The sequence below is a fragment of the Mirounga leonina genome, unplaced genomic scaffold, assembly GCF_011800145.1.
Source record: "Mirounga leonina isolate KUSES-001 unplaced genomic scaffold, KU_Mleo_1.0 Mir_168, whole genome shotgun sequence".
NCBI lineage: Eukaryota > Metazoa > Chordata > Mammalia > Carnivora > Phocidae > Mirounga > Mirounga leonina.
In genome coordinates this window covers 46,842,899-46,861,001 of record NW_023270426.1, presented here as the reverse complement: position 1 = coordinate 46,861,001, position 18,103 = coordinate 46,842,899, and the positions used below count along the sequence as shown (strand labels likewise).

The window sequence follows — 18,103 nt, the reverse complement described above, 5'->3', positions numbered from 1 at the left end:
AACAAAGTATGGCAAAAGATTGAATGCAGTAGCAGATATGAGATGACAGCTGTCTTCTATGAAGCCATATATTTTTTTAAAATGTGAAATAGTGCCATTCTTTTCAGACTTTTTTTCATTTTGTAAAATATAATAAATTTTCATAAAAATATATTCACATGTTAATGGATTATTACTGTTATTTTTATTTAACTTTAAGTTTTTTATGTTAATTCCAGTATAGTTAATATACAGTTAAATTAGTTTCAGATATATAATGTAGTGATTCAGTAATTCTGTATATTATTCAGTGCTCATCATGATAAGTGTTCTTTTACTGTTCTTTTTAAATTAATGATTATTTAAAATTTTTCCTATTTTAACTTCTAGTATGTAAGTGTAATTAAGTATATGTCACATAAATAAAAACTTTGGGTTCCTCAATAATTTTTAAGAGTGTAAAGGAGACCAAAGATCAAAAAGTTTGAGAACCACTGTGTTTAAATAACCCTATTACTGAATAGATCAGCACTATAAGTTCATCTACAGAAATGGGGGAAACAAGAAAACTAGGGAAGACAAACACAGTATACATAATCTCAGTGCCCAGAGAGAACCATTGTTAGCATTTTCGTACATTTTATTTTAGGCTTTATATATAGCTTTATTTATGTTTTCTATGAAATTAAATCATTCTGCAGATAGTTTTTTGTATCCTATTTTAAAATCTTAAGTAATAATTTATCATAATTATTTTCTCATGTCATATTTTTAAAAACATGAATTTTAATGGCCTCACTATTTCACTGTATAACTTGACTGTACTATAATGCATTTAACTATTCCTCTACTGTTAGTTGTGTACATTGTTTGCTGTCTTGCCTAATATAAATAACTATTTTTTAACAATTTTGTTAAGAGTTTGCTCTATTTTCAGACTTATGTCTTAAATTCTCTTGTAATTAAGGGGGAAAATTCTGTTGTTGACTCAAAGTATGATTCAGTTTTGTTTTAAATCAGCTCGTTCTTCTCAAAGAATTGCATTTTAGGGAAAAAATCAGCATTCTTTTCTATTTGCCTCATAGAAATTGTTATATATATATATATATATATGAGCAGATTCATTTCCATTTTCAAGGTAGCTTATATTGATCACTTCTGGGTTTTTTTTTTTATTAACATATAATGTATTATTTGTTTCAGGGGTACAGGTCTGTGATTCATCAGTCTTACACAATTCACAGCGCTCACCATAACATACCCTCCCCAATGTTCATCACCCAGCCACCCTATCCCTTCCCCTTCCACCCCCCTCCACTCCAGCAACCCTGTTTGTTTCCTGAGATTAAGAGTCTCTTATGGTTTGTCTCCCTCTCTGGTTTCGTCTTGCTTCATTTTTCCCTCCCTTCCCCTATGATCCTCTGTCTTGTTTCTCAAATTTCTCGTATCAGAAAAATATGGAACGCTTCATGAATTTGCGTGTCATCCTTGCACAAGGGCCATGCTAATCTTCTCTGTATCGTTCCAATTTTAGTATATGTGCTGCCGGAGCGAGCACGGTCACTTCTGTTTTTAGACAGGAGAGAGTGTTCAATTTATTATTCTTGCTTAGGCTTCAAGTAGCTATACCTGGTATATAAAAACTGCTCTTAAAACAGCTGAAATAAGAGCCTTTTTTTTTTTTAAGGGAGATATCTTGATTGCGTTTGCATATAGTAAATTGGATTGAGGAAAAAAGTAGTTAACTGACTGCTTTTCTTCAATCAACTTTTAATTATCCCAAGGCAGATGATAAAAATTGCAGATTAGGCATGACCCTTATTTTGCTTTCAACCTCTTTCCATCAATATTTCATATATGTTCTTTGCCTACTGTGAAATACAAGAATGATAAATAATACCTGAGAATTTTCTCATTAGTGACTTGCACTTACATCTAAAACTATAATGACAAACTTTCAATGTATTTAAGGATTTAGATGACCAAGATACATAATTCAGAACCAGTTTTTTCTCCCCCACTACCCTTATTTGATACACAGTCATCCCAGAGTGACTTTCACACCTAAACTTAAGGTTATCTTGTTTACACTCCTGAATTTCATCCATTAATTTTTCAGCTTGTTCCTTCATTTTTGCAATCACTTGAAATGTAAATGTTAACAAATTTGTAGTAATTGTAAAAGTAATTGGAAGGATGGAGCAAAAAAAAATTATGCAACTTCGAAATTCCTTTAAATGAAAAAAACCCTTAAATTATATTTGAATGAGAAATAGTGTTTTTTGTTTTCATTTCAAAATTTATATTTATTTATTAAATAATTGATTTATTTTTTAGGAATAAAAAAAGTTTTCCAATGATCACTAGGTCATTTTCCCAGGCTGAACTTTCAGTGAACCACCAAAGCATTCAAGGTATGTTTTTATGGGTAGAATCATATAAAGTAAATTTGTCTTTGCCTAAAAATAGAAAGCTTAGTTAGATATGGATTTATTTGCATTAATGGCTCTCAAAAGGCCAAATGGGTAGGAGGTTAGAAGTGTGGGAAATGCAGGACATTTGGCATTTTGGGAGCCATTAATGCCATATGATGCTTTTGGCATCTCTGTACTTTTACCACCACCCTATTGAACTTCTAAGTCCTAAGTCCTATTTATGCTTTAACTGGCTGTTCCTTTATAACTTTGTGGTGTTTCTTGCTGCCATAAAGCTGATGTTACTACACCATAGAATTGGTAGTCCCCTTTCCTTCTGATACTCCCTCTTCCCTTCATTCCTTTCAGAGTGTTCGGAACAAAAGTTCGTTTTATTTTCATCCAGATTTTAGGTTAAATCACATATAAGGAAACTGTTAAATTGTTCACTAGTTTAGCTAACTCTGTTTTAATACAATCCTATCTTCTTCCTCCCAATTCAAAGAGTAATTCTAACCAAATTGTAGAATGGTCAAAATAAACAAATTATCTTTAGTAATTGTTGTATATTGTATATAAGTTAAAATTCCGCTTTCCTGAGCATTTTCTTCTCATTTGGTACTTTAGAATTTTATGTATGTATGTATGTATTTTGAGAGAGAGAAAGAGCACAAGCAGTGGGGGAGGGGCAGAGAGAGAGGTCCGGAGCAGACTCCCCGCTGAGCAGGGAGACTGACGGTGGGGTTCGATCCCAGGACCCTTTGATCATGACCTGAGCAGAAAACATACGCTTAACTGACTGAGCCACCCAGGCGCCCTTAGAATTATTTTTTATACATACATACTACTATTACTGCATGTTGTCTCTTTCAGGTGTTAAGTAGAAAATGTACAAAATCTTTTAATAATTTATTAAAGGGTAGACAAAAACTCAAAAAAATTTTTTTAAGTTTTTTTTAAATTTATTTGAGATAGAGCAGGAGTGAGAGAGAGAGAGTGCGCACAAGCAGGGAGAGCAGCGAGCAGAAGGAGAAGCAGGCTCCCCACTGAGCAGGAAACCTGACGCAGGCCTCAATCCCAGGACTCTGGGATCATGACCTGGGCCAAAGGCAGATGCTTAACCAACTGAGCCACTCAGGCGCCCCCCCCCAAATTTTTTTAATTTGTAAAAACTATTTTAAGTAAATTTTGTAGTTAGAAAATGAGAATTCCTTAAATATGTTTATTTTTATATAGTAGTCAAATTAGCATAATAAATACCAACTTACCAAATTTTAAAAATACCAACTATTGGCATAAAAGAATGATCATTTTGATTATGAGGTGATTAAAAATATAGGAAGAGATGGCTTTGAGGATTTTCTTTGCAATTGAGAAAGGAGGATGAAGTCGTCTTCTCTTTTTTTAAACTAACCCACCAAGGATCTGACAGTTAAAAAAAAAAAGAATATTGAAGATGTATCTATTACAATGTTTCTTTCATCTGTACTAAATTTTAAGCAATCAGAGATAAAACTTTAAATAACAAGATATACGTAGTAGAACATATTATCATCATTGCTTGGCACAAAGGATTCTAATGCAAGGATAAGAAGTTATTTATTCCAGGGGCGCCTGGGTGGCTCAGTTGTTATTTCGGCTCAGGTCATGATCCAGGGTCCTGTGATCGAGCCTCACATTGGGCTCCCGGCTCTGCAGGAGGCCTGCTTCTCCCTCTCCCACTCCCCCTGCTTGTTTTCCCTTTCTTGCTGTGTTTCTCTCTGTCAAATAAATAAATAAAATCTTAAAAAAAAATTTTTTTTAACTTATTTATTCTTAATGTTTTGCTCATCATCCTGTGAGGGTGTGCAATACCATGATGTTAGCCCTCCTAGGTGATTTTCGTAGCTTATCATCATCAAATGGCAAAGGTGAAGCAAAACAAAATAAAAACAAAAATAATAAAAAGCAGATTTTTGTACGATATAAAGCTCAGTAAGCATATTTATGCTTATTTTTTTCCCCTGAAAAACCTGTCTTGCTTGTGAGGATGCATACTAAGGTTCAGCAAATAATTACTTATGCTGTAGCTCTAGATATGGCCTAATCAAAGGAAACCAAAAGAATGACTCAAACATATGCTTGAAACAGCAGTGAGCCCTAAATTCCTACCTAAATACGTCAGACTGCCTGGGCCTTAATGGTGAAGGTAGGAGGCAAGAGGAGTGGTATAGGAGAACTGTCTTTTTTCCTGATCATCCTTCAACTTCTCTTGGTATGAATTGCAGAGGGAGCAGGATGAGGAGGGGATGATAAAGTGGCAGTCACTTAGGACAACCTCCTGATTCCTTTTGGCCCCTACATGGGTTGTTCCTTTTCATGCCTAACTTGACAGCATGATTTTAATTTATATTCTATTACCTATAATGGAGGAGATAATGACCCTGAAAAAGTAGGTATGATTTTTCCTCCTGTAATTAACCCATACTTAAAATAACCCAGCCAAAATAGTGAGAGGCTTTTAGCTAAACTAATTCTAAATAATTATAATTTTACCGATCTTCATGTAAAGTATTTTTTTAAGAAGTGGAAGATTTTTTTTGTAAATTTATTGCCACTGTAATGATACTTTTATATCAATAAATAGATATAATATTTATAAAATATTTTATATATCACATGAATGCCTGAGAGAACCATTTCAAGTTATTTTGATTAAGAAATGCTAAATGAGAAGGTATGTTTTTAGTGCTTTGATAAAACTGGAGTAAAATTGTTGTCTTCTAGGGCCTGAGGCTGAAAATCCTGAAATTTTGCCAAACCCAGATAAGGTTGGTCTATATAACAGACATTACCTTTGCAGATCATGTGTTTAGATTTTATTTAAAAATTATATTGAGGGGCGCCTGGGTGGCTCAGTCGTTAAGCGTCTGCCTTCGGCTCAGGTCATGATCCCAGGGTCCTGGGATCGAGCCCCGTGTCAGGCTCCCTGCTCGGCTGGAAGCCTGCTTCTCCCTCTCCCACTCCCCCTGCTTGTGTTCCCTCTCTTGCTATGTCTCTCTCTGTCAAATAAATAAAATCTTTAATAAATAAATAAATAAATAAAAATTATATTGATTAAAGTATCAAGCCCATTAGGTTCTCTCCCTGGGTGAGAATATGACTAAACCATTTCAGTAGATAGAAATGTATTCTGTCTAAAAACCCCTTCCAATATTTGTTCTTCCCTATCTCTAATGAAATAGTACTTTCTTGATCTGTGTTTCTTTTTTGTATTTTAATTCCAGTATAGTTAACATGCAGTGTTTTATTACTTTCAGGTATACAAAACAGTGATTCAACAATTCTATAAATTACTCAGTGCTAATCAAGATAAGTGTACTCTTAATTCTCTTCATCTATTTCACGTATACCCCCCCATCCACCTCCTCTCTGTGATAACCATGTACTCCATTTAAGAGTACTCCATTTATACTCCATTTAAGAGTCTTTTTTTTTTTTCTTGGTTTGTCTGTTTTTTCTTTATTTGTTTCTTAAATTCCACAGAGGAGTAAAATCAATGGTATTTGTTTTTCTCTGACTAATTTATATCACTTAGCATTACTCTCTCTAGATCCAGGCATGTTATTGGAAATAACAAGATTTCATTCTTTTTTATGGCTAAATAATATTCTTGTGTATTCTTGTTATTCTTGTTATTCTTGTTATTCTTCTTTATCCATCTTTCAGTGGATACTTGGGCTCCTTCCATAATTTGGCTATTGTAAATAATGCTGCAATAAACATAGGGATGCATATATCCTTTCAAATTAGTGTTTTCATATTCTTTGGGTAAATGCCCAATAGTGCGATTAGTGGATCATATGGTAGTTCTGTTTTTAATTTTTTGAGGAACCTTCATCCTGTTTTCCAGAGTGGCTGCCCCAGTTTGCATTCCCACCAATAGTGCAGGAGGGTTCCTTTCTTCCTACATCCTCGCCAACACTTGTTTCTTCTGTTTTGATTTTATCTCTTCTGACTGGTGTGAGGTGGTATCTCATTGTGGTTTTGATTTGTATTTCCCTGATGCTGAGTGATGTTGAGCACTTTTTCATATATCTGTTGGCCATTTGTAGGTCTTCTTTGGAGAAATGTCTGTTCATGTCTTCTGCTCATTGCTTCATTGGATTATTTATTCTTTGGGTGTTGAGTTTGGTAAGTTCTTTATAGATTTTGGGTACTAACCCTTTATCTGATAAGACATTTGCAAATATCTTCTCCCATTCTGTAGGTTGTCTTCTGGTTTTGTCGACTGTTTCCTTTGCTGTGAAAAAGCTTTTTTATCTTGATGAAGTCCCAATAGTTCATTTTCGCCTCTGTTTCCCTTGCCTTTGGAGATGTGTCTAGCGAGAAGTTGCTCTGGCTGGGGTCAAAGAGGTTGCTGCCTGTGTTCTCCTCTAGGATTTTGATGGATTCCTATCTCACATTTAAGTCTTTCATGCATTTTGAGTTTATTTTTACATATGGTGTAAGAAAATGGGTTAATTTCATTCTTCTGCATGTGGCTGTCCAATTTTCCCAACACCATTTGTTGAAGGGACTGTCTTTTTTCCATTGGATATTCTTTTTTTTTTTTTTTAAGATTTTATTTATTTATTTGAGAGAGAGAATGAGATAGAGCATGAGAGGGGGGAGGGTCAGAGGGAGAAGCAGACTCCCCGCTGAGCAGGGAGCCCGATGCGGGACTCGATCCCAGGACTCCAGGATCATGACCTGAGCCGAAGGCAGTTGCTTAACCGACTGAGCCACCCAGGCGCCCTCCATTGGATATTCTTTCCTGTTTTGTCGAAGATTAGTTGACCATGGAGTTGAGGGTCCATTTCTGGGTTCTCTGTTCTGTTCCATTGATCTATGTGTCTGTTTTTGTGCCAGTACCATACTGTCTTGATGCTTACAGCTTTGTAATACAGCTTGAACACATTGGACAAAATAGACTTTAAAACAAAAATTAAAACAAGAGACTAGGAAAGACAGTACATAATCATAAGTGGAACAATTCGACAAGAAGATATAACAAATTATAAATATTTACACACCCAACAAGGGAGCACCCAGATACATAAAGCAGTTAATAACAAACATAAAGGAAGTAATCAATAGTAATACAATAATAGTAGGGAACTTCAACACTCCACTTACATCGATGGACAGATCGTCCAAACAAAAAATCAGCAAGCAAACAGTAGCTGAGAATGAACATTGAACCAGGTGGATCTAACAGAAATATTCAGAACATTCCATCCTAAAACAGCAGGATACACATTGTTTTCAAGTGTACATGGAACATTTTCTAGAACAGTTCACATATTAGGCCACAAAACAAGTCTCAACAAATTAAAAAATGTCAAAGTCATACCATGCATCTTTTCTGTCCATGATGCTATGAAACTAAACATCAACCACAAGAAAAAATATGGTAAGACCACAGAAATATGGAAGTTAAAAAACATGCTACCAAACAATTAATGGAACAACCAAAAAAATCAAAGAGAAAATCAAAAGATACATGGAGAGAGGGGCGCCTGGGTGGCGCAGTTGGTTAGTCATCCCACTCTTGGTTTCAGCTCAGGTCATGATCTCCGGATCATGAGATCAAGCCCCATGTTGGGCACCATGCTGAGCTTGGAGTCTGCTTAGAGTTTCTCTCTCCTTCTCCCTCTGTTCCTCTCCTCCCACCTAAAATAAATAAATAAATCTTTAAGAAAAATACACGGAAACAAATGAAAGCACAACAGTTCAAAAGTTTGGGATGCAGCAAAAGCAGTCTAAGAGGGAAGTTTATAGCAATACAGGTGTAACTCAAGAAGAAAGAAAAATCTCAAATAAACAACCTAAACTTACCCCTAAAGGAGCAAGAAAAAGAAGAACAAACAAAACCCAAAACCAGGAGAAGAAAAGAAATAATAAAGATTAGAACAGAAATAGGCAAAATAGAAACTAGAAAAATAATAGAGCAGATCAATAAAACCAGGAGCTGGTTCTTTGAAAAGATCAACAAAATTGATAAACCTTTAGTCAAACTCATCAGAGAGAGAGAGAGAGAGAATTCATATAAAGAAAATCAGAAATGGAAGAGGAGAAATAACCAACACCACAGAAATACAAAGGATTGTAAGAGAATACTATGAAAAATTATATGCCAACAAGTTGGACAACCTACAAGAAATAGATAAATTCCTAGAGCATATAATCTCCTAAAACTGAATCAGAAAGAAATAGAAAATTTGAACAGACTGATTACCAGCAATGAAATTGAATCAGTAATGAAAAACTCCCAACAACAGAATGTCCAGAACCAGATGGCTTCACAAGTGAATTCTACCAAATTTAAAGAGTTGATATTTATTCTTCTCAAACTGTTCTAAAAAATTGAAGAGGAGGGAAAGCTTCCAAATTCATCCTATGAGGCCACTGTTACCCTGTTACCAAAACCAGAAAAAGACACCACAACAAAAGAGAACGACAGGCCAGTATCTTTGATGAACTTAGATGCAAAAGTCCTCAACAAAATATTAGCAAACAGAACCTAACAATACATTAAAAAATCATTCACCACAATCAAGTGGGCTTTATTCCCAGGATGCAAGGGTGGTTCAATATTCACAAAACAATCAACATAATACATTACTTCAACAAGAAAAAGGGTAAAAACCATATGAACATTTCAGTAGATGCAGAAAAAGCATTTGACAGAGTACTGTGGGGATTCACAGTGCCTGGATAGATAAAATATGACTTGTATATACCTCCCTGGATGAGACTAATTGAAAAGCAAAGGAGGAGTGCCCAGAATGCTGGGCGTCCTTTGGAGTTTCTTGGCTGAAAGCGGCCAGATTCTACTGTGGCTCAAGGTTCTCATCTAGGGAGAAAATGTTTAAATTTTGAAGAAATACAGGTACCTGTAGTGGTCACGTACTTCATGAACTCCTTGCCTTGCACATATGTCACGAGCACTGCTCCTACCACATGCTGCCCCATATATTATTGTCCTGATCATTAAGGCTACACTTTCCTTCTTGTTTTTCTTTTGCATGTGGTGTATTGATAAAATTCACAATAAAAGTGGAGACAGAGCTTGGCTCGAGACCTTTCGCCATTAGAGTGTCTGTCCCCTCACCCTCTCCTTTCTCCTACTTTGGTGTCTGGAGTAATCTTTTCATTTGCCGTCTCAGGGTTTGCTGGCCAAACCCAACAAACATCCGTTCATGATAAAAACCCTCAACAAAGTAGGTTTGGAGGGAACATACCTCAATAATAAAACCTTTATATGAAGACCCATAGCTGACATCATACTCAATGAGGAAAAACTGAGAGCTTTTTCCCTAGGGTTAGGAACAGGGCAAGGATGTCCATTCTCACCACATTTATTCAACATAGTAGTGGAAGTCCTAGCCTCAGCAATCAGACAACAAAAAGGAGTAAAAGGCATCTAAATTGTGAGGAAGAAGTAGAACTTTCACTATTTTCAGATGGCATGATACTATATTTAGAAAATCCTAAAGACTTTACCCAAAAACTACTAGAACTGATAAATAAATTCAGTAAGGTGGTAGGATACAATATCAACATACAGAAATCTGTTGCGTTCCATACACTAATAATGAAGCAGCAGAAAGAGAAATTTTAAAAAATTCCCATTTACAACTGCACCCAAAACAATAAAATACCTAGGAATAAGCCTAACCAAGGAGGTGAAAGACTTATACTCTGAAAACTATAAAACAATGATAAATTGAAGACAAACAAATGGAAAGATATTCAACACTGATGGATAAGAAGAATATTGTTAAAATGTCCATACTACCCGAAAGCAACCTACATATTTAATGCAATCCCTATCAAAATACCGACAACATTTTCCACAGAACTAGAAAAAAACGATCCTAAAATTTGTATGGAACCACAAAAGATCCCAAATAGCCAAAAGCAATCTTGAAAAAGAAAAAGCTGGAAGTATCACAATCCCAGATTTCAAGTTATACTATAAATCTGTCATAATCAGAACAGTATGGTACTGGCACAAAAACAGAAACATAGATCAATGGAACAGAACAGAGAGCCCAGAAATAAATCCTCGTTTATATGGTCAGTTAATCTTTCACAAAGAAGGCAAGAATATGGAAGGGAAAAAGTCATTTCAGCAAGTGGTGTTGGGAAACTGAACAGCTACCTGCAAAAGAATGAAACTGGACCACTTTCTTAAACCACACACAAAAATAAACTAAAAATTAAGAACCTAAATGTGATGGCTGAGTAATATTCCATTGTATATTTGCAATGATGTGGTTGGAACTAGAGGTTATTATGCTAAGTGAAATAAGTCAAGAGAAAGACAGTTATGATTTCACTCATATGTGGGATTTAAGAAACAAAACAGGAGCATAGAGGAAAGGAGGGAAAAATAAAACAAGATGAAACCAGAGACGGAGACAAACCATAGGAGACTCTTAATCATAGGAAACAAACTGAAGGTTGCTGGAGGGGAGGTGGGTGGGGGAATGGGGTAACTGGGTGATGGGCATTAAGGAGGGCATATGATGTGATGAGCACTGGGTGTTATATGGAACTGATGAATCACTCAACTCTGCCTCTGAAACTAATAATACACTATATGTTAATTAACTGATTTTAAATTAAAAAAGTTTTTTTATGAGCTATTCAAATAAAAGGACAATGAAACTCCACTTGTAAAAAAAAAAAATAAAGTCTATTTTGTCCATTGTATCGTTACCCTGGATTTTTGTTCATATCCATTTGTGTGATAAATGCTTCTCCATCCCTTCACTTTCAATCTGCATGTGTCTTTAGGTCTGAAACAAGTCTCTTATAGGCAGCATATAGATGGGTCTAGTTTGTTTTTATCCATTCTGACACCCTCTGTTTTTTGATAAATGTTTTAGTCCATTTACATTCAAAGTAATTATTAATAGATATGTATTTATTTCCATTTTGTTATTGTTTTATGGTTGTTTTTGTAGTTCTTTGTTCCTTCTCTTGCTCTCTTCTCTCACAATTGATTGGCTTTCTTTAGTGATATACTTGGATTCCTTTCTCTTTATTTTTATATATCTATTACTGGTTTCTGATTTGTGGTTACCATTATGTTTGTATATAATATCTTCTTTATATAAGTTGATGGTTGCTTAAGTTTGAACCCATTCTTTATTCCTCTCCCCCTGTGTTTTAGGTATAGGGGGTCATACTTTACATCTTTTTATTTTGTGAGACCATTGACTGATTTTTACAGATACTCTTCCTTATGGTCTCTTGCTTCCACTCAGAGTTCCCTTTAACATTTCTTGTAGGACTGGTTTAGTGGTGATAAATTCCTTTAACTTTTGTTTGTCTGGGGAAACTCTTTCTCTCTTCTCCTTTTCTGAATGATAGAAACTTGTTTCTCGAGCCTTGTTTGTAACTATTTTCTTTTCTCTTGCTGCATTTAAAATTCTCTATCACTACTTTTGCCATTTTAATTACTGTATGTCTTGGTGTGTACCTCCTTGGGTTGATTTTGTTGGCAGATCTCTATGCCTCCTGGATCTGGATTTCTGTTTCCTTTCCTAGATTCAGGAAGCTTTCAGCTATTATTTGTTCAAGTAAATTTTCTGCTCCCATATCTCTCTCTTCTCCTTCTGGGATTCCTATAATATGAATGTTATTCTGCTTGAGAGTGTTGCAGAGTTCCCTGAATCTATTTTCATTTTGTATTTTTTTTTCTCTCACCTGTGTGGCTTGATTCTTTCCATTACTCTTTCCTCCAGGTCACAAATCCATTCTTCTGCTTCTTGTAGTCTACTACTTATTCCATCAAGTGTATTTTTAATTTCAGTGAAATTCTTAATCTCTGATTCTTCTTTCTGTTTTCTATCTCTTTGTTAAGGGTCTTACTGAGGTCCTCCACTCATTTCTCTGGTCCAGCAAGTATCTTTATGACCGTTATTTAAATTCTCTCTCAGGTACATTACTTACCTCTGTTTCATTTGGCTCTCTTTCTGTGATTTTGTCTTGTTCTTTCATTTGGGACATATTCTTCTGTCTCCTCATTTTGTCCGAACTCTGCATCTGTTTCTATGTGTTAGGAAAGTCAGCTACATCTCCTGCTCTTGAAAGCGGTGGCTTTACGAAGAAGAGTTCCTGTAGTGTCCTGCAGTGCAGCGTTCTCCAGAACCTGGTGCGTCGGGGGCGTCTTCTGTGTGTGTTGTGTTCACCTTGCTATTGTGGCAGAGCCACCTTTTCCTTCAGTCCAGTTGTTGGCAATGGCTCTCTTTATCTCTTGTGGGTAGAATTTGGTCCCTGTGTTGTTAGTGGGCCAGTTTGGAGCCATCTTGGGGTTGAGTTGAGTCAGACCAGGCATTTGCCAGAGAGGCAGAATCACCAAACTGCGGGGCACTTTCCCTGTGTTGTCTCCTTAGAAGCTTTTGTTGGTGGGCAGTGCCTGCAGTTAGATCAGCAGTTTCCCCGTAGCCCACTGCTGGGGCTGCATTTGGACTGGTTTATGTGGTTTGTCTTTCCTTCTCCCTGAGGCAAGAGTCACTTTGGAGTGGTGCTGGCCCCTGTTGGGGCTGCTTACACACTGGGAGTCTTACTGTACCTTTTTGGATGGGCTCTGACAGAGAGCTTATTGGAGGGGGTGGACCCACAAAATCTGCGGGAGCAGGAGGTGTGTTGTTAGCAAGTTAGGTAGCAAGTGTCTGCATCCCACTGGTTCCTCCACATGGCCATGTGTTTAGACTGGGGCGTGGATAGGGTGTGAAATGGCACCTGCCAGCCAGCTCCTTTGTTTCTAGAGAAGTCTCCCAAGGATCCCTGCACCTCTAGCACATGCTCTGAGATGAATAAACAAATCTTCCTCCCCTATTCTCCAGGTGTTTTTCCAACTGCTGCTTCTATGGTGTATCTCTGCAGGCTGTTTTTTTGTGCTGTCTCTTTAAGTGAGGACTGTTTCCTCTCATCCTCCTGGCCGAGCCCACTGATTTTTAAAGTTCTAGGTTTTAAGTTCCACTGGTTATAACAACTTATGAAATTTAACCCCTTTGGTTTTCAAAGCCAAATGTTATAGGGATTTGTCTTCCCCAGCAGGCTTCCGCTCAGGGTGATAGTATGTTTCTCTCCTCTCTCTATCCACGTGGAGTTCCTCCCTCCCAGGGAGGGTCCTGCAGGTCTGTTTAGCTCCCCACTGCATCTCTGCCCTTCCTACCCTCTTCATTGTGGCCTCTTCTCTTTATTTAGCTATGAGTTTGTTCTGCCAGTCTTTGGGTCATTTTCTGAATTATTTACACAAATGTGAGTGTTATCTAGTTATATCTGTGGGATGAGGTGAGTTTAGGGTCCTTCTGCTCCACCATCTTCCTTAGAATGTACCTTGGTCTGTGTTTCATATCTAGTATCATTAGTCTTTTATTGTGTATCTAGAAGAGAAGTGTATAACTTATTATCAAACTGTTGAGATGATGTAGCAAAAATGCCTTCTGTTGGTTTGTCTGTTACCACAGTTCTTTTAATATTTCCTGCTAGATACTGCTTTCCCATCTTCCAGATATTGTTCAGTAACCACATATTGAGTGCTTCTTTTGGCTTTGCTTTCTGCTTGGTGCTATGGGAAATTAGAAGACTGTGAGATGGACTCTGCCCACAACAGACGCAAGGAGTCCAGGATCTCTCCAGGTCAACCCTACCATACCTATACCTGTACCTTATTTTATCTCAACTATAGCTTATGCATTACCACCTCCATGCCTTTGTTCAAGTCAGGAGCCAAAAAGCAAGGGAAAGAACATAAAATATGGAACCAGAAAGTGTGTGTTTCAAGGGCAAAAGTCCATTTTCATGGGTAAAATACCAATTGCAATACCCATTTCACATGATTATTGTGAGAACTGAGAGCAATGATAGGTCATGGTGTCTGGCACCTCCTTGGTGCTTAATATGTATTTTTCCCTTCTTCAACTCCTTCACAGATCTTTAATTTCTGGTTCAAGTCCTTCTTCCTGTGCAGATCTATCTCAGATGACTGGTGATCTTGACCAAAGTAATTGTTCCCTCTTAAACAATCATTATTCACTGACTATATTAGTATTTCTCAATCATTTGCATCCTATGACATTAATAGATCTTCTGAGAAAAAGGATCTTTGTGAACAAAGAAGTTTGGAGATTACTATATTTTAAAGTCTTCTCAGAGATTTTAATGCACATGTTCTGAGAAGTCTTGTGGTAAAGAAACCTGGTTAACTTTGTTTAACCAAACATTTTTTTTAGCAATCATGAAAACCCTCCACTGCTTCCTGTTTCCCCCTCCCCAGAAAACTTCTTGTAACACACTGGGCTCTTTTGTTTATGCCATTCATTTGAGTTCATACAGTGTTTTTGACATTATTTATATTTATTTAATGTTTTATGTATTTATACCTTCAGTCTTCATTTAGAAATTAAGTTCCTTTAGGGCAGAGTCCAATGTATATACCTTATTACATCTATGGCCTTGAATTTAGTAGATATAAGTTCTTCAAATAGGAGGACTGTGACTTAAAGAATGGATAGATTCTGGTTCTCTAATTTTTTCTAAATTCCTTTTATCTTTCTGAGCAAATTATATTTTACATTACTAATAAATATATCTTCTTAAGCTTTGTATGCTACATATAGAGAAGATAAATGGTGGCAGGTGGAAAGGAAGGGTAGAATAAAATGGTTTTCATTTCTCTTATTCAAATCAAATCAGAATACCAGAGAGCTTACAGATTACAGTACATTGTGTCAGAATGGTGTGTCAATGGAAGATGGATTTGATTTTTAGAAATAGCCAAAAGTCATTGAAACCCATTCTATTATTTAAGGTCAAGCAAATTAACAGGGTTGTTTTTTTTTTTTAAGATTTTATTTATTTGAGAGAGAGCACACGCACACACGTGCACAAGTAGGGGAAAGGGCAGAGGGAGAGAATATCCAAGCAGACTCCACTGAACACAGAGCCCAATTCAGGGCTTGATCTCACGACCCGAGCCAAAACCAAGAGTTGGACACATAACCACCTAGGCCACCCAGGTGCCTGGCACATTAACAGTTTTTAATGGTAAAAAAAAAAAAAAATGTTCAGTGTCTTCAAAGTATTGAGACTTTTTTGAATGGCTTATAAATGGTTTTTGAAAGCAATTTCAAAAGAGGAAGTCTAATAATATCTTGAGCATTGGAAAATTATAAGAACAGGTATATATAACCTGTTAAGATGATGTCTTTGAAAAGTAATAATCATGTAGAAGTACAAGTTTTGTGTTATGTGTTTAAATTAACCATAATGCAGAACCATTGATTTATAGCTAAGGCCCGTAATATTTACATAGAGCTGTGTCTTTATTTTTCTTCTTTTTCCCCTCTGATCTTCTTTCCTTTGGCCTTTTCACTTCATAGTTACATCGTGATACAGAGGTGGGGAATAAAAAGAAGGTGAAACTACACCAATTTTATTCTTGATTAATGATTTTTATAAAGTTCAATAGTGATTTTTAAATATAATTAATTTATTTAGTTAGTTTTAAGTAGACTGTGCACCCAGCACAATGCAGGACTTGAACTCATGACCCTGAGATGAAGACATGAACTGAGATCAAGAGTTGGATGCTTAACCGACTGAGCCACCCAGGCACCCTAGTAGTGATTTTAGGCAAGGGATAATTTTACAGTCATTAACTGCAGTGGAGTTTTGAGATGAGCTACTAATTTAACTATTCATGCCACTCTATCTCTTCTCTTTGCACAAATAATTTAAACTTAGCTGAATAGATAATTGGCATCTATAATTATGACGCAGCCAATTTTACTCTTGGTCCTCTGTGAATGTTTAGCCATGTATTCAGAGTCATTAGTAATTTGGTATAGGAGATTAGTAGAGTATTTTTATTTATGGAAGGGGAAGAAAATTGATAAAACTTGTTAGTAGTAATTTACCTAGATGATAAACTAGAAAACTATGAAGTTTTAATTTTAATTTTGGCATATGCTGTAATGACAGAATTTCTGTTTCTACACAGGAACTAAACACAGACAGAGACTCTCCTGAAATTAGCTTTCTCTCAGGTACTACTACTAAAGTATCTGATGTGGTGGTTGTAAAGGAGAAACCATTACTAGAGCCAGAGAAGATCTTAGCAGTACCAAACAACTTTTCTGAGTCTGGAAAGGAAGCCACATTGACCATGAATTCTGAAGAAACCAAGGATGAAGAAAGTTCTCTTAAAACTTTTGTGTCTGCCTTAGAAAGGTTACTCACATCACCAGAAATCACTCAGGAGGAAAGACTGTTGGAAATAATGAGTGATTTTGAACCTAAAGAGTTGGCTAACCCATTGAGCAACTCTCCAAGTTCCATATCAGTATCTTTGACATGTCACAAAGATTTACTAGAAAACACAAAGGATGATGCATTGCCAACTGAGTTGTTAGCAGTCCTAAACACATTATCAGAGGGCGACGTGGGACCCGTCTGTCATGGAGAAGAGGGAGGCAGCAGTCTCAGGGCTGGAAATGAATATTCTGGAGTGGAGCCCAAGAAGTCTCAGACCACTGAAGATTGTACACAAATAGCAGAGGTGAATTTTGAGTCTCTTTGTTCTGCTCCACTCTTTGAACAAGATTCCAAGTTAGGGGAGCTGCAGGACAAGCATCTTTCACTGCAGCATGTAAGTGCAAGTGTGAGCCTATGATTTTGCCTTTTATAGTGACCTTTACCAAGTCTTCATTGCCCATATACTTTATTTTAAATTCAGATCCTCTTGGGGCACCTGGGTGGCTCAGTGTTAAGCGTCTGCCTTCGGCTCAGGTCATGATCCCAGGGTCCTGGGATAGAGCCCCACATTGGGCTCCCTGCTCCGCGGGAGGCCTGCTTCTCCCTCTCCCCTTCCCCCTGCTTGTGTTCCCTCTCCCACTGTCTCTCTCTCTGTGTCAAATAAATAAATAAAATCTTTAAATTAAAAAAAAAAAATTCAAATCCTCTTCCCAAATATCAACACTCAGAAGATGCTTTTTGAATTTGAAGCATAAACTGATCTTTCTAGAGATTCCAGGGGTAGAGTTTTCAAGGGATTTAAGTGTTGAAGTAGAGAAGTTTCTCATCAAAGACCTGAGACTTATTATTAGATTGCTTGTATATAGGAAGGAAATAATTATCTACCAGATTTTTTCCTGTTAGCTCAGAAAATCACTATGCCTACCTGGGTGCAGAGTAGAGAGGTAGATATCCCACATTAATTTCTAGTTGAGGATAGAATATATGCGGTTGGGCTGCCAGGAGAGGGAAAAAGTTATGCCTGGCTTCAGCAGAACTTTGCAATCAATGTCTGAGGCTACTATCAAGTAGCACAGTTCCTGCGGTTTGGAATTCCTGCAGTATTATGCCTGGAGACCGTGCAGTGGGCTACCACTAGCCAAGTCTCTTTTTTACGTTAACAGGTTTTTTTCCTTTTTAAAGGAATCTTATTTTTTTTCCTGATTACAATAGTAATACACCCTCATTATAAAAAAAAATCAAACATTACAGCAATACACATAATAATATAATAAAAAAAGTCCCTCACAATTCCACATTTCAGAGATAATCACCATTAACAATTTGGTGTATCTGTCTCCAGTTTCTTCTATGCATATTCTATGTAAGTTTGTTTTATATAAATGAGACTATGTTATACATAATGCTTTGCA

At 36.6% G+C, this 18,103-nt stretch overlaps 1 protein-coding gene and 1 non-coding gene across 2 annotated transcripts in view; one reads left to right on the top strand and one right to left on the bottom strand.

Moving 5' to 3' along the window:
• ANKRD31 (ankyrin repeat domain 31) overlaps positions 1 to 18,103 on the top strand; it is a 140,655-nt gene that overhangs the window by 22,727 nt on the left and 99,825 nt on the right. The window contains exons 5-7 of the mRNA XM_035015066.1: positions 2,317 to 2,393; positions 5,160 to 5,203; positions 16,438 to 16,995. Coding sequence (XP_034870957.1) covers positions 2,317 to 2,393; positions 5,160 to 5,203; positions 16,438 to 16,995 — 679 coding nt within the window. The remainder of the gene's footprint in view (positions 1 to 2,316; positions 2,394 to 5,159; positions 5,204 to 16,437; positions 16,996 to 18,103) is intronic.
• Positions 1,431 to 1,537, bottom strand: LOC118017267. The gene has a single exon (XR_004681104.1). It is a non-coding gene; the product is annotated as a U6 spliceosomal RNA (small nuclear RNA).